Source organism: Sander vitreus, chromosome 10 (genome assembly GCF_031162955.1).
Source record: "Sander vitreus isolate 19-12246 chromosome 10, sanVit1, whole genome shotgun sequence".
Taxonomy (NCBI): Eukaryota; Metazoa; Chordata; class Actinopteri; order Perciformes; family Percidae; genus Sander; species Sander vitreus.
In genome coordinates this window covers 17,505,222-17,521,800 of record NC_135864.1, presented here as the reverse complement: position 1 = coordinate 17,521,800, position 16,579 = coordinate 17,505,222, and the positions used below count along the sequence as shown (strand labels likewise).

Below are 16,579 nucleotides of genomic sequence, written 5' to 3'. Positions count from 1 at the left end.
CTGATAACTCAATTCGCTCTCAAAGGTTAATAGTATTCATTATAATGAACTGACAGAAGTTGGTCACATTGACTTCATAATGCCCTCTAGAGGAAGAACTGCTACACTACAACAAGGACACAAAATGGGATAAAAATTGATTCCATTACTAGTTATATTACTTACAACTACATGTAACAACTATGTGCAGCTATACCAAAAAAAGATTAGGTATCTTGACATGAGTAAAGAAACAGTCAATTTTCTTACCTTGTTGTTCATAAAGGCTTTTAGACAACGAATGATTTCGTGCTGACATTTCACTCCTATCATTCTAGTTGGTGGATGAGAGAAAAGACATTCAGAAAGACATTACAAACACATTGCTAATGAGTACAATTTCTTTTTCTGAGGTTAAGGTGTCTCACGGGTACTCGTCTTTGTCCTCTTGTAGTCTTCTAAGCAGATTCAGCAGCAGGGCCAGCCCTTCATCTCCAAAGTTCTGCACCCAACTGGAAGTGACAAGACCACATGATTAGTACACTGTGCTTTGGACATTTTCACATTTTATAGTTCCCCCCCCCCCCCTTGGCTTCTCCCATTGCCATTCAAATGAAATATATTTATTTATTTTTAATGTAATTTTCCCACTTCAGTTTAAAGCTTTTGCTGTATCTTCTTGGTACGCCTTTAAACTTATTTAAAAAAAGATGTGTGCTTAATTGTTGATAATGACCAGATGGTTCAAGGAGATACTGCATACAGTTGGACATGATAGCCATGTTTTATTTTAAAAGCAAGCATGACCTACCTGTATTTCTGGCGTTAATGTAAATTTCATAATGTTGAAAAATGTGGGGTTTTTTTATGATGCCAATAGTTTTGTTGATATATACAGGGACAATGCATGATTCTGTGTCCAAATATTCATCATAATCATCCCCAAGTTGATTTAGAGGTATTTTGAAAAAATAGACGAACACCAGATGACTTAAACTTAGTTATTAATGTTTTCTGGTGCTGTAATGTTTGAAATAAAGAAGTAACAGGCCTATCTTATCAATTATGATCGTTGAAAAACACCTTTTTTATCTGAAGGTCAAACTCTGTAATGTATATGGTCAAATAATTACAGTACACATTGGGCCTTTAAACGGCAAAGTTTAAAGGCCCAATGCAATCAGTGGTCAAGTATGGACTGTTTTTAGAAGTCACATAATACAGTAAGTCAAATGAAGATCACCTGTGTGAGGTATTCCATTGAAGCTTCTTCAGCAGCAATTGAAGCATATATGAATAGGCCTGTATCACCTTTGCACATCAATACACTGCAATATTTGAGATTTTACTTAAGCTCTGTCAAGTTACATGGGTATCATGAAAGATCAGTCAAGTCTCAATTGGACTGAGGTCTGGACTCCACACTGGAAGGTTAAAACTAAATGTATCTGGGTCAATGTTTGATTTTTTTTACTCACTGTATGTATCTGTATGGAAGTATATGTGTGTATTACCTGACAGGGTTGTTATTGAGAGAGACTCGCAGAGATTCCAGACAGCTCAGCAGCTGTGTGTCTCGGTAGTCTGACTTTAACTCCTGGATGTACATCATGGCTGATTTGGCGCTCTCTTTCTGGTTTTGACCCTAATCAACCAACACAAAATCACATTGTTTATTGCATTTATATTCATCTTCTTACAGGTTGTAATTGGTGTTATTTCCACATGGAAGCCTAATTTGAATTTTTGATTTGCAGAATTAAAGGGTACTGTGTGTAGGATTTTCTAGTAATAGGCTTATTTCACAGTTATATGAACTGCGCAGCAACCATCTATGCTTGATTATGTCGGTCCTTTGAGTCACTCACTTTCACCATGTTTGATTATATTACACATGCTGTTTTTATTCACCCAACGACTAAAAGCGTAGCTGGTCCTTCCAATGATGGTTGTGATATTTCATTGAATCTACATTTCACCAGTGAATACACGTGTATAATGTCTATTACAATCCAGTCTTGGAGACACGGTCAATCCCTGAACACAGACAGTCAAGGAAAGGCCTTTGACTGTACATTTATCTGAACAATTAGTCCAAGATAATAGTGTATAAAAGTATAATCTGATCTCTTTTTTTATTTGGTTATTTAGTCTCACTTCATTCAAATAGTTTTGAAAGTGAATATGACAAAAACCCGTATGTAGCACTGTGTTTAGCATAGGACAATATGGCATATAAAGGACCAAACTCTGTAACTTGTACTGATTTCAGCCAATGCTAAAAAAATAAATTACGAAAAACTTGCATGAAGCTGTCTGCAAATTCCCTACAGCACACTGCATTAGCAACATTTATTTTGGTACTGACAGCTTTAGACGTGTGGAGGTACTGGGAGACCATCTCTCGTTTGATCATAATGTCTTTTGCCCTTAGAGGCTGCTGCTTCTCCCCATTCAGGTTCATATCCACCTAAAGAAAGACAGGAGGAAGAAAGTAAAAAGAAAGAAGTAGGACAGAGGGATCAACAAGGTATTCTGAGACAAGGCGATGGCATAAGGAAAAATCTATAGACTCAAGCAATTAATAAACACAAAATGCACGATACAAATGGAAATCATATTGTATTTATAAATGTGACAAATTGCATTAACATATTTCAACTAGTCTCTGCTGAATTGGAAGCAATTGGAAGGCCCCCAGTGAGATGCTAACAGATGCTCAGCTGACAAGTGTGAGCAGTATGTCAACGCATACCTATTGAGTAACAGAGAAAAAATGTACTTCCTCTTAAAATGAACCCTTTCACAATTTTAGTTTTTCTTTTAAAGGTGTTAGTAAATCTACATTAAGGGTCTTTAATCAGGGAGTGATTATGTATTTGTAAGTGGAATATACCAAGTAGAAGTTTCCATGGCTGTTCAGGGGGGATAATGAATAGGTAATTAACCAAAAGCTGAATCTTTCATACACAACACACACACACACACACACTTTTACGATCTTTCTCACCAGCATCTGTTCGAAGAGTTCCAGGACGTATTCATCAGAATGATCGTGCAGCATAGCACTCGGAGCGCTGAGCTCATAGCTGGCAGCTGAAGAGTGTCGCTGACTCGGCACTTGGCCGGGCTTCTCCTTGTCCTTTTTCCTCATGCTGGTGAAACGCTCCAACTGGATTAGCAGACAACATGACACACAGGTTAGAGGAAAGAGGTCAGGGAGAAAAACTGCAAAGTGTAACCATCACTGTAAGACCACAGAACAAGGTAACAATCCCAAATCAACTCACAGGTTGAAGACAGGCCTGCTCTCTGTTGTGTTGTGTTAAATAATTAAATAATAATACAATACATAAGGGGAATCTTCCCTTAGTTGTGGGATATTATATTTTCTACAACAGTAGAAACCTTTCAACAATGTGAGACGGTGATTAGGGATTAGAGACGTCAAAAGGTTTTTGCCAACAAACGTTGCCACACAAAGTCAACATGCAGTCAACACTGACAGGCGCAGAATATAAGAGTCAATTTGAACAAACAAACGGGGGATTTCTTTCCCTCTGGTTTTAATGACTGTGTGGTAAATTGCCAAAACATAATTTATTGCCAAATGAAAAAACACTGACGAACATCAACTTTCGGATACATGTAAACGTATCACATTGACATAGTGACCCTCCATAATGATTCATGAACAATAATCTGTCAGTATGTATGATTGTGGCATCCTCCTGTGATAGGCACATGAGGGCATCACTTGTCTATGTGCCAAGCATTTCATGCCGCCAGTGTGCATCTTAAAGCATGCACATCCAATGGGAGTACAGCACAGGACAAAACACAGGCACTGTGTTATGGTGTATTGTGTTAGTGTGGCAGACTGTGACATGACATCCAATGAATAATGGTGAGTTGGTTTATTAAAGATCAGATATCAATGACAGATGGACGAGTCAAGCACACAGGTGACAGTTAACAAACCTACCTCGTCAGGAATCAGGCGTTTGAGGGTCTGTAAAGGATGAATGGATGAAAGGGAGAACAATTTAATGGAAGGGTAGGAAAAATCAAACAGACGGCAGGGGAGAGCAGTGACAAGAGGGTAAGCGGATGGAGGGAGATAAAGAGAAAGAATCAATTAGACAAAAATCATTTATGACAGGAAACAGATCTAGGAAATAGTCTACAGAGGTCATAAATGATTCGCAGCAGGACAGAGGGCAACACTGTAACTAAATCACGGTTTTATAACTCAATGCAATCATTGATACACATCTCTAGAGAACTAATACATTTAAATTAGAGTCTAAGTTGAGGTAGTCAAGAGAAGAGATAATTACATGACTGGCCTATTAGTAGCAGATTAGCAGTCAAGTGGGGCAAAGAATATATATATATATATATATATATATATATATATATATATATATATATATATAAAATACACTTGCGTATCTTGGCCACTAGGTGTCAGGCTACATCCAATAATGTTGCTGTAGGCTACCTATTGCTGGCAGTATCACTTTTAAACTGGACAAGCACATGCCCTGACAAAGTCCATGCAGAGCAAACAACATCAAAATGACTCTAAATAGAATAATCAGAAATAATATTAGTATCACCAAGTGGAAGGGCAGAAATCCGAAATGAAAAATACTAACATAGGTAAGTTGTTTTCCATGTATTTTGACAGAGAAAAGCAAAAGTAACAATGAACCTCCAAGTGCTATACTTTGTAAACAACCCACAAGACATCACATAGCATGCAACCTTAGGGGTTGCAGGGGTCTAAGGGTCACAAGATCACACACAGAACAGTGTCTTCTTTAAGTTTTCTCATTTAAGGAACACACACAAACAGACTAAATGCAGTGCCATGCTACCGACATATGTGTCCCTTCTTCTGTCAGCTAAAGCCTAAGTAGAGAGGTGCACATGGCTCAACTTGTAGACAAAATCTACACTCGCACAATTCACAAGTCTCAGGATATTCAGCCGTCTACTGTATATTTAAAAAATATAAGTAACTTTAACAATTTAAGGTATGGGGTAAATGTAGTAAAAAGATTTTTCACAAGTTAAAAAGTTAAAACAAGAAAAAGTACAAAAAGGTTGTTCCTGCATTGCTGCTGCTTCATCTCATCTATAAGCTACTCTATTGTGAACAGTGCTTCAAAGATATACATTACAATACATAGTCAGCTATTTTGATTAAAATAAATCAATGTAGGGCTGCACCATATGAGTAAAATATTGAATTGTATTATTTTGACTGGTATTGCAACTGCAATATGATTCACGATATTAGAGGGGGAACGATAATCATTATTATTGTTCTCATTTTTATTAAAAAATATATCAAAATGATCATGATGTGATTTTTCCAAGCGTTTGTACCAAACAAAGAGTTTTTCCTAAGTCTGTAGAATACAACTTGTAGGCCAGGACATCTCTGCAGCACCACAAAACTTAATTCAGAATGGTTTTTGACGCTGGGTTGAAAGGTCACGGAGCAAAACGGAGATCTGTGAGTTGATTTTTGGATTCATAATTCTTTATATATGTTACAAAGACACTGTAATTCCACAATGATTTAACAAAGCTTCTGGATGGCCTACAATTGTTAGAGGATCTCGTTAAAACGGCGCATTTCTCTGCTTCTAAACCAAAAAAAAGTAAGTCTCTGCACTGTATTGATCTGGAGATATTCAATATTACATTATACCACGTGCACTTTAGAGGGTTAACATAAAAAAAAAGTCTAGACCCCAAATATAAGACAAACCCACTTTTTCAGACATATATCCAGGGGAGAAAAAAAAACGTCTTATATTCAGACCAATACAGTACTTGGATTTTCCCTTCTGTTATTTGTAATTCTAGTGAAAGCTTATTTTCGGCTGTGAGAGTCAATCTGTTTATCTTTGTCCTCCAGATGTTGCACATTGCCTCTAAATCAAACTAAGTCTTGAGTGATTTACCATTCATGTGAAATCCTAAGAACAAAATACCAGTGGGACAAATACAATTTTACTGCAATACATTGTGATACATTTGCTTTGTCTCGTTGATTGTGCTGGTGTGAATGCACATCTTGCTTACTACAGTAGGTGTCAGGCTACACCCAGTAATGGGAAACCCAGCAGAGACACTAACAACTGTCCTCAAGAATCTTCACACATGCCCTAAAAACTTCTACAGGGAGCACATACTCAAAAAGTATTTATTTGTTTCTATTTTTTTTTTTTATTTCAGCACAGCAGGAGTTATTTTTGATTAGGACTCATCCTTTGATGCCCACTTAAAACAAACCTCAAGAACAGCCTTTTTCCATCTTCGTAACATTGCCAAAATCAGGAACATCCCATCTAAAAACGATGCTGAAAAACTAGTCCATGCATTCGTTACTTCCAGGCTGGACTACTGTAATTCCTTACTATCAGGATGCTCAAATAAGTCCCTTAGGACTCTCCAGCTGATCCAGAATGCTGCAGCACGTGTTCTGACAAGAACTAAGAAAAGAGACCATATTTCCCCTGTACTAGCTTCTCTGCATTGGCTTCCTGTAAAATCCAGGACTGAATTTAAAATCCTTCTCCTGACCTACAAAGCTCTAAATGGTCAAGCACCATCATATCTAGAAGAGCTCTTAGTACCTTATTGTCCCATTAGAGCACTGCTCCCAGAACTCAGAGCTACTAGTGGTTCCTAGAGTCTCTAAAAGTAGAATGGGAGCCAGAGCCTTCAACTACCAGGCTCCACTCCTGTGGAACCAGCTCCCAGTCTGGGTTCGGGGGGGCAGACACCGTCACCACATTTAAGAATAAACTGAAAACCCTCCTCTTTGATAAAGCTTATAGTTAGGGACGTGGCTCATAATCAGTCGCTCCGGATCTCATCTCTCCCGGCGGCCTCCCAGGATACTGCACCATGGGACTCAGCCGCCTGCCAACGTCCATCTTCTTGCTCGACACCGGTTATCCTTGCCGGAGTCGGAAACGGTAGCAGCCGATGCGGTTCGCCGGGCTCACCCCCCTTCAACGCCGACTGACCAGCCGTCGTCACAGAAGAGAATTGCTACCGCGCGGCAAAAGCTTCTGAGGGATGCAGTAGTCAGACGGTCCGGTGGCCTACACTGCCTGGATCGGCCAAACGACAACGTTCCTCAAAACCAATCTCCCCAACCAAACGCTTATAGTTAGGGAGTGAGGAGTTGCAGCGTATGCCTAGACCGGCGGGGCAGGGTGTATAGCAACAGACACAGCACCCCAGCTTCCCTCTGCTTCTCCTCATAGTCATCAGATCTACCTATCATATAATCAATAATATAGTGAGAGTAGAGGGAGGCAGGAAGTACAGCCCGTTCCGGCAGGGGAGAGTTCAAGCCCGACCCGGCACCAAGACCTGGGTCTTGGGTGCAGCTGTCGCTAGGGACCTGCTACACCCTGCTACGCTCTGCGATTCCCTGCTGTGTCCGGCTGCGTCCTGCCGCGTCCACCCATGCTGTGCTGTGCCACATTACACCCCGTAACGCCCTGCTGTGCCCTACTATGACATGAACTACTACGACTACCATTGTAGTCACTGTTCCATTATCTTTATTGTGACTATTACTACCACTGTTCATCACACCCCCAACCGGCACCGTCAGACACCGCCTACCAACAATAGTATAGAACAATATCCGTTTCATTTTCTCTACTGCCCATTTTTCTTTTTCAAACCTAAAGACAACGGGAACTTAATACAGTTTGGGAGAGGTAAGTTGTACAGTGCAGAGTGCTAAGGGTTAAAACAAAGTTGGCAAGACCGGGGAGAACTTTAAAGAAACTTGAAAATAGTATTAAAAATGATATTATTGACAGAAAATAACAAAAGGTAGTTTTCAAAACGACATTAGTCATTTTTTCGGGGTCCTTTGAAAATTAAAACATTACTCATTTATTCCATATTTCACCAAATTCTGGCCGTAAGAGCTATATTTACTTAAAATTAAAGTTTCCCATGTCATTACGTCTAACAGGACAATTAACGACTCAGGTTTTGCACTACAGAATGTTTTGCCTAATGCTTTACAGTTTTGTGGCAGCAATCAACATGTTACATGCATTTTACACAATGGCACAAAAATGACACCAACACAATACCTTAGATTAGAAGATACTGAAGAGGGACAAACTATTGTCAGATGGGTATTGGTATCAGCAGATACTCAACGCTGTGGTTATTAGGGGTGAGTTTTTTTGCGACGATTTTTATAATCGATTCTTTTCCCTAGAATCGATATATTCCTCTTTTTTTTCCTTCTTTTTGTTTATATAGTACAGCTGACAGCGACTACATCATATCCGTTTCCAGCAAAACAGACGGAAAGCAGAAAATACATGTTATGTACTTCTTTACAAATTAAATAAATGTGAGACTGACTGACTCACATGTCAACATGGCATCATGACTTTGCGTAAACATACACGCCACTTTCCTAAAGCCAAATGGCGTGTTATCTGTACGTTTTTTGAGCTATCCACGTGTATGTCTACGCTGTATACAGCGGATGTAAACACGGCACGTGCCGTGCTATCGTGAGAACGTCACACGCGTGTAAAAAAAAAAAAAAAAGGTTGGGTTTAAGAAAGGAACATTTATTTAAAAATTTTATTTTATTATTTTACACATCCGCCACCCCAACCAACCTTTGCCTTTCATACTACTCGCTACGGCAAAAATTCACATGTAATGTAAGTCAATGGAGGCCAAACGGCGTTGATAAACACGCTAAAAAATGATTATGCGTCTTCATAACATGCAAAAATGGCATACGAATTGGCGTGTCATACATACGCTACTTAGTGAGATCAGTCTGGACATGTAATGTGCATTATTCTAAGAAAACAATTAGTTTTTAGAAATGTCTCATGATATATTGTCTCTAGAAGTTAATTGTTTAACTTTTGTTTTTGTTAAAGAAGGAAAAGAAAATTGCAATACTCAATACTATCAAATCGCAGTACTTCTAGAATCGCAATGAATGAAAAATCGCAATACAAATCGAATATGCACCCTTAATCGTGAAAGAATCAAATCGGGACAAAGGCATATCGTTCCAGCCCTAGTTGTTTTCAATCTTTCTCTAATATTTGCTTTACAACTGATGCTTGCACTTTCATCAGCATGAAAGCATAATTCAGGACCTAAATGTTTGCCAATCAATTATTCTTACAGTGGTTTACCTGGGTCCACATACATCTGTGTGTGTGTGTCTGTGCGTTTGTTGCAAATATTTTGCATTTTGTTTTATCTTTTAATCACCTACTACTTTCACATGGCATTGAATTAGGGGTAAATGTGGTTTGTCATTATGTTTAATTGTTCTACAGCTGTCTCCAGATGTACAAGGTAAGAGTTGGGCTTGCTAATAGTCTCACTGACCAAACACCTGTTGAAAAAGATAGAGTATTAATATTTAGGCTACTGTATAGATTTTGTAACAACCTTAATGTAGTTATCAAGACTTCCTGTGCCCTTGTCAAGTTAATTGGACATTTTCTGTCACAGGTGAAAGAGAGAGAGAAAAAAAGCACTGATTATGGGGAGAATAGTCAAGAGAAGGATGTTTACTTTACACAGCTGTCCTTAAATAACAGTCCCTCAACCCATGCACACAGACAGGGGCAGGGGCAGAAACACACACACACACACACACACACACACACACACACACACACACAAATGTTGTGGTGCTATTCAGCCCACGGAAGGAAATTATACAGTTGACATTGGGCACAGTGGATTGTGGGTAATCGCACGAGAAACTGAATATAAGCGTGTCAGGAAGACAGTGATAGAGATAGATGGGGAGGAAGAGACAACAAAAAAAAACTAAGTGTTAAGTTCTGCTTTTCAACCCACAAGTACAGTTGACAATATATGTACTCGTATGTTTAAAAAGAGTGTTTGAGCCACAATTGTCTTTGAGGAGGTCAAATGGTCTCTAAGTACTGTCTCTCTGTCTCAGGGGAACCACAAAGGTAACAATGAACCGCTTCAAAACCACTTCCAGAACTGCTGAGTATCAAGGGCTCCGTTAAATGAATGTGAACCAATGCCAGCTATCATACAAGTACTTGGTCATTCATACGGCTGGGCGATATAGCTGAATGTTATACCACAATATTAATATTGCAAAATGATGTATCAAATAATCTAATTGTTGTTCGGTGCAATGAACAGTTTTTCACTGTTAAGCATTACATAAAACAAAAGCTTCATTGACTTAATGTTAGTGCTTTTAATTACAATAATTTCGGAATCATTACATTGAATGATCAACATATCAGATCATATAATCCATTGACAGTCTTTACACATACTGAATTATTCCCCAGCCCTAGTTAGTTATGCTACTCTCAGAAGTATAATACTAACATAAAAATCTCCATGAATGTGTGTCCTCTACATTGATCTTTAACATAACACTGAAAAATGATCCACTGAGCCTGTGGTGCAAAAGATTATGCCTCAACAAACTGATGTAACTAAAATTGACAAAAATATCTGAGAAGCCTTTGTAGCAGCATGCCAGCAAACTTGTGAGTGATGAGGGGGAAACCAGTCGTACAAGTAGAACAAAAGTACACATTCTAAGATAAATAAATAGCAGCCTGAGTATCACTGTTTGGCATTGAATCTACACACCACCATTTTTGTCACAGAGTGGAAGTGGTTGGCCATTTACTCAATTTTGTCCTAACCCTAAAAGAAATAGTCGATTAATTGAATAGTAGTCTGGATCAACGATAGGGCTGCACGATATGAGGAAAATATGCGATATGCAGTAACGTTGTTGAAGGTCGCGGTAACGCCATTACTAAATAAACAGATATTAAAGTGAACTCAGTTCTGCATTTCTTCTACTTTTAGTATTCTGCTTAAATACAACAAATTGCTGGATGAATTTAAAACAAATGAAAGGAAATCCTTTCCAAAATTATTTTATTAAACAAATTGAACATTGAATTGAATATAAAAGACATGGCATGCAAGACAGACAGTTACATTCTAATGTGCAGTCTTCTACTGATATTTTCTTTCAACGAACACAAAAGATCTCTTGAGTGTCTTTTCGCGATATGTCGCAGCCTTGTCGCGATGTGTTTAATGCTCCAGTTGGTATTGTGAGAGCGATAAAAAAAAACAACAACATATTATGCAGCCCAATTCAACGACATTTCCTTTCTGAAAAAGACAATATTCCGACTAAGCTGTTTACATGGCTAATGAAAGTGAATATTCCACTAATATTCTTGGGCCCTATGTTTTCCGTGATGCGGAAAACGCAAACGGAATCACGGAATCTACACAGAAAAACAGAATTCTCTTATACACGCGGAATCACACGGAATTTGCATATATTTTGTTGACATATTAAATAAACAATTTTTTTTTACTTCCTTCTCATTTTTCAGTTTAAAACAACAAGCGTAGAAAGGTCTCTACCTAAACCGTGGCCAAACGGCATTGTTTAACATGTTGCCTAGTAACCATACGTCCTCACGTTCACGTTGTGAGTTTGTTGCGTGGGGGGGGGGGAATGTCGAAGCGAGTGGCTCCAGATAAGCCAATGGTGGCGAAAAAATTAAGAAATTCTCAATTGACTGCTAAATACCGGGCCGAACAATACCCCAACGACTACTAGTCAGACATGCTGACCCGCAAAGACACATGTAACGACCATTTGAAATCAAAAGTTCATCTCAAGAACAAAGCTAAATCCACAGAAGGCAAATCCCTCCAGGTTACCATTGAGGCAACGACAAAATCAATAGATGCAAGTCGATACGTGAGTTTGTGGAAGATTTTGTTGCGATGTTTGCTGAAGCTGACATACTGCTAGAGAAAATGAAGAGGATACGTCCGTTTCTTGTTAAACAATGCAAGCAGGGAGGCGAACTCCCAGAAACGCCAGCAGCCTCAGGCAGACCCACCTGCCGCGGGTCTTTGACCAGTACGCAAAAAGTGCCGCAAGAGATCCGTGGAAAGAAAATCTTCCTTGTTGTCGACGAAACCTCTGACAACCGAGATCTCAGTGTCCTCAACACTGTTATAGGTGAGCATCCAATTACCTTTTATTTAGGTAATTTTGAATGTGCTTTGCGGAATATATTAACAGTTTAAATAAAAAAAGCTGAATTGTGAGTTTGTGTCACTGAGTTTTTAAAAGGTCAATACTGCTTAGAAGTGAAAAAAAAACAAGCAAATCCGAAAAATCCGAAAGGGCTAAAAATAAATCCGAAAACACGGAATTTGAAAAAAAAAAAAAAAAACGGAATTCGAAAAAAAAATAAAATAAAAAAACCCCGTTGTGTAGCCATGCAAAATACGATTTATTTTTAATTTACCAGCGGTGGTGGACTTGTTGGACCGTGCGAACACAGCCTCCCTCTTTCATTCCTTCAACCAGCTTCTTGAAGAGGTCGGCGTAGGGATGTGTGCATATCCAAAACCCTGTTGATATCCAAGTCTTTGATAATGTTTAAAAGTAGCTGTGTTTCTCCTTCTTATCGGGTCTGCAGCCTTGCAAACTGTTGGCTGGTTGGTTTGTGTACAGAAACCATAGCAACGCACAGAGCTGACATTAGCCGTAAACAGGCAAGAGGCCGTAAACTGCAGTAAAAACCCAGATTGAGACGCATATTCCGAATGCGCTGTATACATGTCCAAAGCATGCCTCTAAAACCTGAATAATACCAGAATATCCCACGTCTTAATCGGAAAATGCTATATTTGGAAAAAGGCCTTATTCGGAATATCCAACCGGAATATGCTATTTACATGACCTGTATCAAATTCGGAATATTGTCATATTCGGAATAATAGTGGAATATTGGTGTGCATGTAAACGTACTCAAACCAATATGTTGATGGCATTACTCTCTAACTGGGACGTTTTGGGACCGATTGGCAGGATTGCTGTGAGCGAGGTAACGTTACACTGGTAACAGCAAATTATATTCACCATTGATCCAGCTAATTTAAAATCAACAACATGCTATTTCCAGCTTCTCAAATTTGACAGTTGGCTTCTTCCTTAGACTGTTTAATGTCATCGAGAATGTACTACCTTTGGGTTTGGGACTGTTGGTTGGACAAAACAAAAGATTCAATGACAACTCTGTGGGATCTGCGAAATTGTGACCGTCATTTTTTATAATGTGACATCTAATACCCCAAATGATTGGTTCATTTGTTTAGTAAAAGTAATTAACCCGGGTACCCCCAGGATCCTCCAACTTAAATGCAAGGCTTTTTAAGACCTTTTTAATACCATTTCAAATTAAATTCAATGCCAACTTCATACCCATTCCGACAGAAGTATGAGGGGAAAATAAGTAAAATCTGTATACATTTTTCAACCCTAGAAAATAATGATGTACAAGTAAGCTACTTGAATTAAACAAAACATTTTATTTAAATTATCAGTCATATTTAATACAATTTATTGGATTATAATATAATCCAATAAAATAAGATATATTACACTGCATAATGAGCACTTTTACTTTTTGTACTTTAAGTATATTTTGATAATACTTTTGTACTTTAACTTAAGGGAGATGTTGAATGCAGGACTTGTAACTGACAAGTAATTTGTAACTCTACAACACAGTTTCTTTCTACTTTTACTGCAATACATGATCTGAGTAAGTCTTCCACCTCTGTAAATCACCAACAACAGTCGTGCATGACTACCTGCAGCAGTGTTTAACACTGAAAACACACAGCTCAGTTCAGCGTTTACTTGCAGCTCTGCTACAGTAGCAGATAACCGTTAACGTTACCTGCCGGTCACATCGTCTCTAAACAGTCCGCTCATGCTCACGCTGCTCGCTCTGTTTGTTATAAGACGCACACCGAGCAGATTAATGCGCTCACAGATCCAATCTTTGCAGTTGTTACTGCTCGGTGTTTGGCTAGCTAATAAGCCGTTAGCCTGTTAGCTTGAGCTTAGTCTGAAGGCGCCGAGCGGCCAGCCAGGATGAAATCCTAGACTTTGTACAACAAATTCAAGGCTTTTAAGGCCTTAATTTAAGATTATCAAAATTAAGACTTTTTCTATGCTTTTAACACTCCGTGGGTACCCTGTTAACAGATTAATGTATAAGGAGAGCTCCCTGCATTTGGGCTCAGGTTTATCGCTCACCTTGACCAAATATCAAACTCACAAATGTGTTAAATGGGTCACGGGACAGTTGTTAACGGAAATTAAAACTGCACAATTGCAAATCAGGGGATATTTACAAAAGTAAGAAATCAAGAGTGGTGCACTGATTGCTGCTTTGTAATTTCCTGTGCAGGACAAACCCCCTTCAGTGCCACCCACGCCCTACACATACACACAGCCCCACATACAGTACATATAGGCATTCCAAAGGAAGCATTATTACACAGCCTTGAAGGCAGAAGAACAAATGAGGATAGGAAATGGGATCTGTCGGTTTGTGTCTGTCTCTACGAACAGAAAGCTTAAGAGAATCAGCAGATGCATTTGGCTTGTGGCAGCGATATAATGAGACAGTCACGCACTGTTGCTGATGTTTCTCTGCGTGTGTGCGCACCTGCACCTGTCTGTGCATACATATTTAAGCAGAAGGTCCTGAGAGTGGTGAGAGAGATTATGTAAATCAGAGCAAAAATGAAAACTAAGTAAATGCAGACTGGCAGAAATCAGAGTGGCAAGTTGTCCAGGCAAATGAGATCTGTCAGATGATGATTTAATTAGAGATGCACCGATTACAATTTTATAGGCCGATTCCGTTTTTTCATTGAGTTTGACATGCCGATACCGATTTTAGCCGATTCCGATTTCATATTTTCGAACCACTTTACAGCACACACAAATATTTACAATGAAAAAACGGAATCGGCCTATATATATATATATATATATATATATATATATATATATTTCCTGTAACGTCTGTTTCAGAGCATCAGAGAGAAGCATCAGAGAGAAGCGCAGACATATCAGTGGCACCAGATTTTTCGTCTGTATGCAAACGTCAATATGGAATGGATTAATCTGTGTTTTTTATTATTTGTTATTTTGACAGCCCTAATATATATATATATATATATATATATATATATATATATATATATATATATATATATATATATATATATATATATATATAAGCCTTGCAGTATAAAGATATTTCTCAAAACACAGGCTGAACGTCAACAGTAACGTTACCTGAAAACAGCGTGTATTTCCTTTTTTAGCAAGTTTGCTTTATTTGTCATTGTGCATAAATATGAATACAATACAATACTGTTGCTGTCAACGGGCTTATCTGCTAACGTTAGCTACTGACCTCGGAACAATCCAGCAAATAGACGGTACCCTAGAGTGCCGTTATCTGAAACAAATGATTTAACGTCACTGCTCATTTTACACACAGTATAGCAACAAAACTAAACGCTGAGGGAAGATTACTACATTTTTAATGTTGGTTTTTAGCGGTATGCACCCCCACTAATCTGGAAAACATTTTAAACAGTAACGTTAATACAGCGTGTCGGAGGAATACAGCGTCTCTTTTTCTTTTTTTAATACAGCGTCTCCTGCAGCGGGGCGTCAGAGGCAGAGGGTCCGTCACCGCAGCGTTCGCTAACGTTAGCTTCTTGTCTCATCTGGGGTCTGATAAACAGTAAATTCATTCATTCACGGGACCCGCGTGAGTGTCGTTTTCATGTTCCAGTTGTTCAGCCTCAGAGGAGAGAGAGCGGCTGACTGTTCACCTGAGATCAGTAGAGCAGATGGCTCTGCAGAGCTGTGTATAATTAAGACTTCATGACATTTCATAAACAGCTGATTGAGCGGCGGTGCGCTGATGTTGTGCGATGTTAATCATGAGGTGCCCGAGTGCATTTCACCGGCATATGTCAGACTGACCGGCCGGTCATGGCCGATAACGTGAAAATCACCAGCCGGTCAATCGGTGCCTCTCTAGATTTGATTGATGGTTAGGTTAATGATAATAGGGTAAAAAAAAATATGATTTTTTACAGATATTGCAAATGGGATAATGATGTGGCACATTTTGCATTTGTCTTAGGACTCATTTAAAAATTAAGTGAATATCATCCCATTTCGAGACCTCCGACAGGCCATGCCCTAGACCTAGAGGCTCTAGAGCTCCTGCTGCCACCTGCAAAAAATAATGTTTTTTATATTTTTTGCAGGTGGGGGCATAACGTCTCTCTCTCTCTGGTCTCCTCTCCACATGTATAAGTTTGAGGGGGAGAAGAGGGGTCGTCACAGGTTGGCGGCAGTCAATGAGACATAACCGTGCTTAAAATTGAAAATGGAAACGCAAATCAACACGGCAGTTTGACTCGGCGCGGCCAAAAGTGTCAATGGTAAAACACCACAGTAGAGTTGGGAGCATTCACATTACCTTATCAAAGTAGGATTATAGCCACTGGATGGTACACTATCCTGGAAGTAGGGAAGCACCGGGAGAAGGCCTTTGCAATCAACTGTGATTAAATTAATGCACTGGAGGTCTTAAAATCAAACTTTACATATATTTTTGTT

General features: G+C 38.9%; 1 protein-coding gene across 3 annotated transcripts in view; it reads right to left on the bottom strand.

Moving 5' to 3' along the window:
• diaph1 (diaphanous related formin 1) overlaps nt 1–16,579 on the bottom strand; it is a 102,995-nt gene that overhangs the window by 71,137 nt on the left and 15,279 nt on the right. For 2 of the 3 annotated variants that reach the window (XM_078260613.1, XM_078260616.1), the window contains exons 2-7: nt 3,965–3,991; nt 2,990–3,151; nt 2,348–2,449; nt 1,494–1,624; nt 408–491; nt 250–313 (exon numbers count right to left, since the gene is read on the bottom strand). In XM_078260613.1, the coding sequence (XP_078116739.1) occupies nt 250–313; nt 408–491; nt 1,494–1,624; nt 2,348–2,449; nt 2,990–3,151; nt 3,965–3,991 (570 nt within the window). The remainder of the gene's footprint in view (nt 1–249; nt 314–407; nt 492–1,493; nt 1,625–2,347; nt 2,450–2,989; nt 3,152–3,964; nt 3,992–16,579) is intronic. The other variant, XM_078260614.1, reaches the window with a different exon arrangement.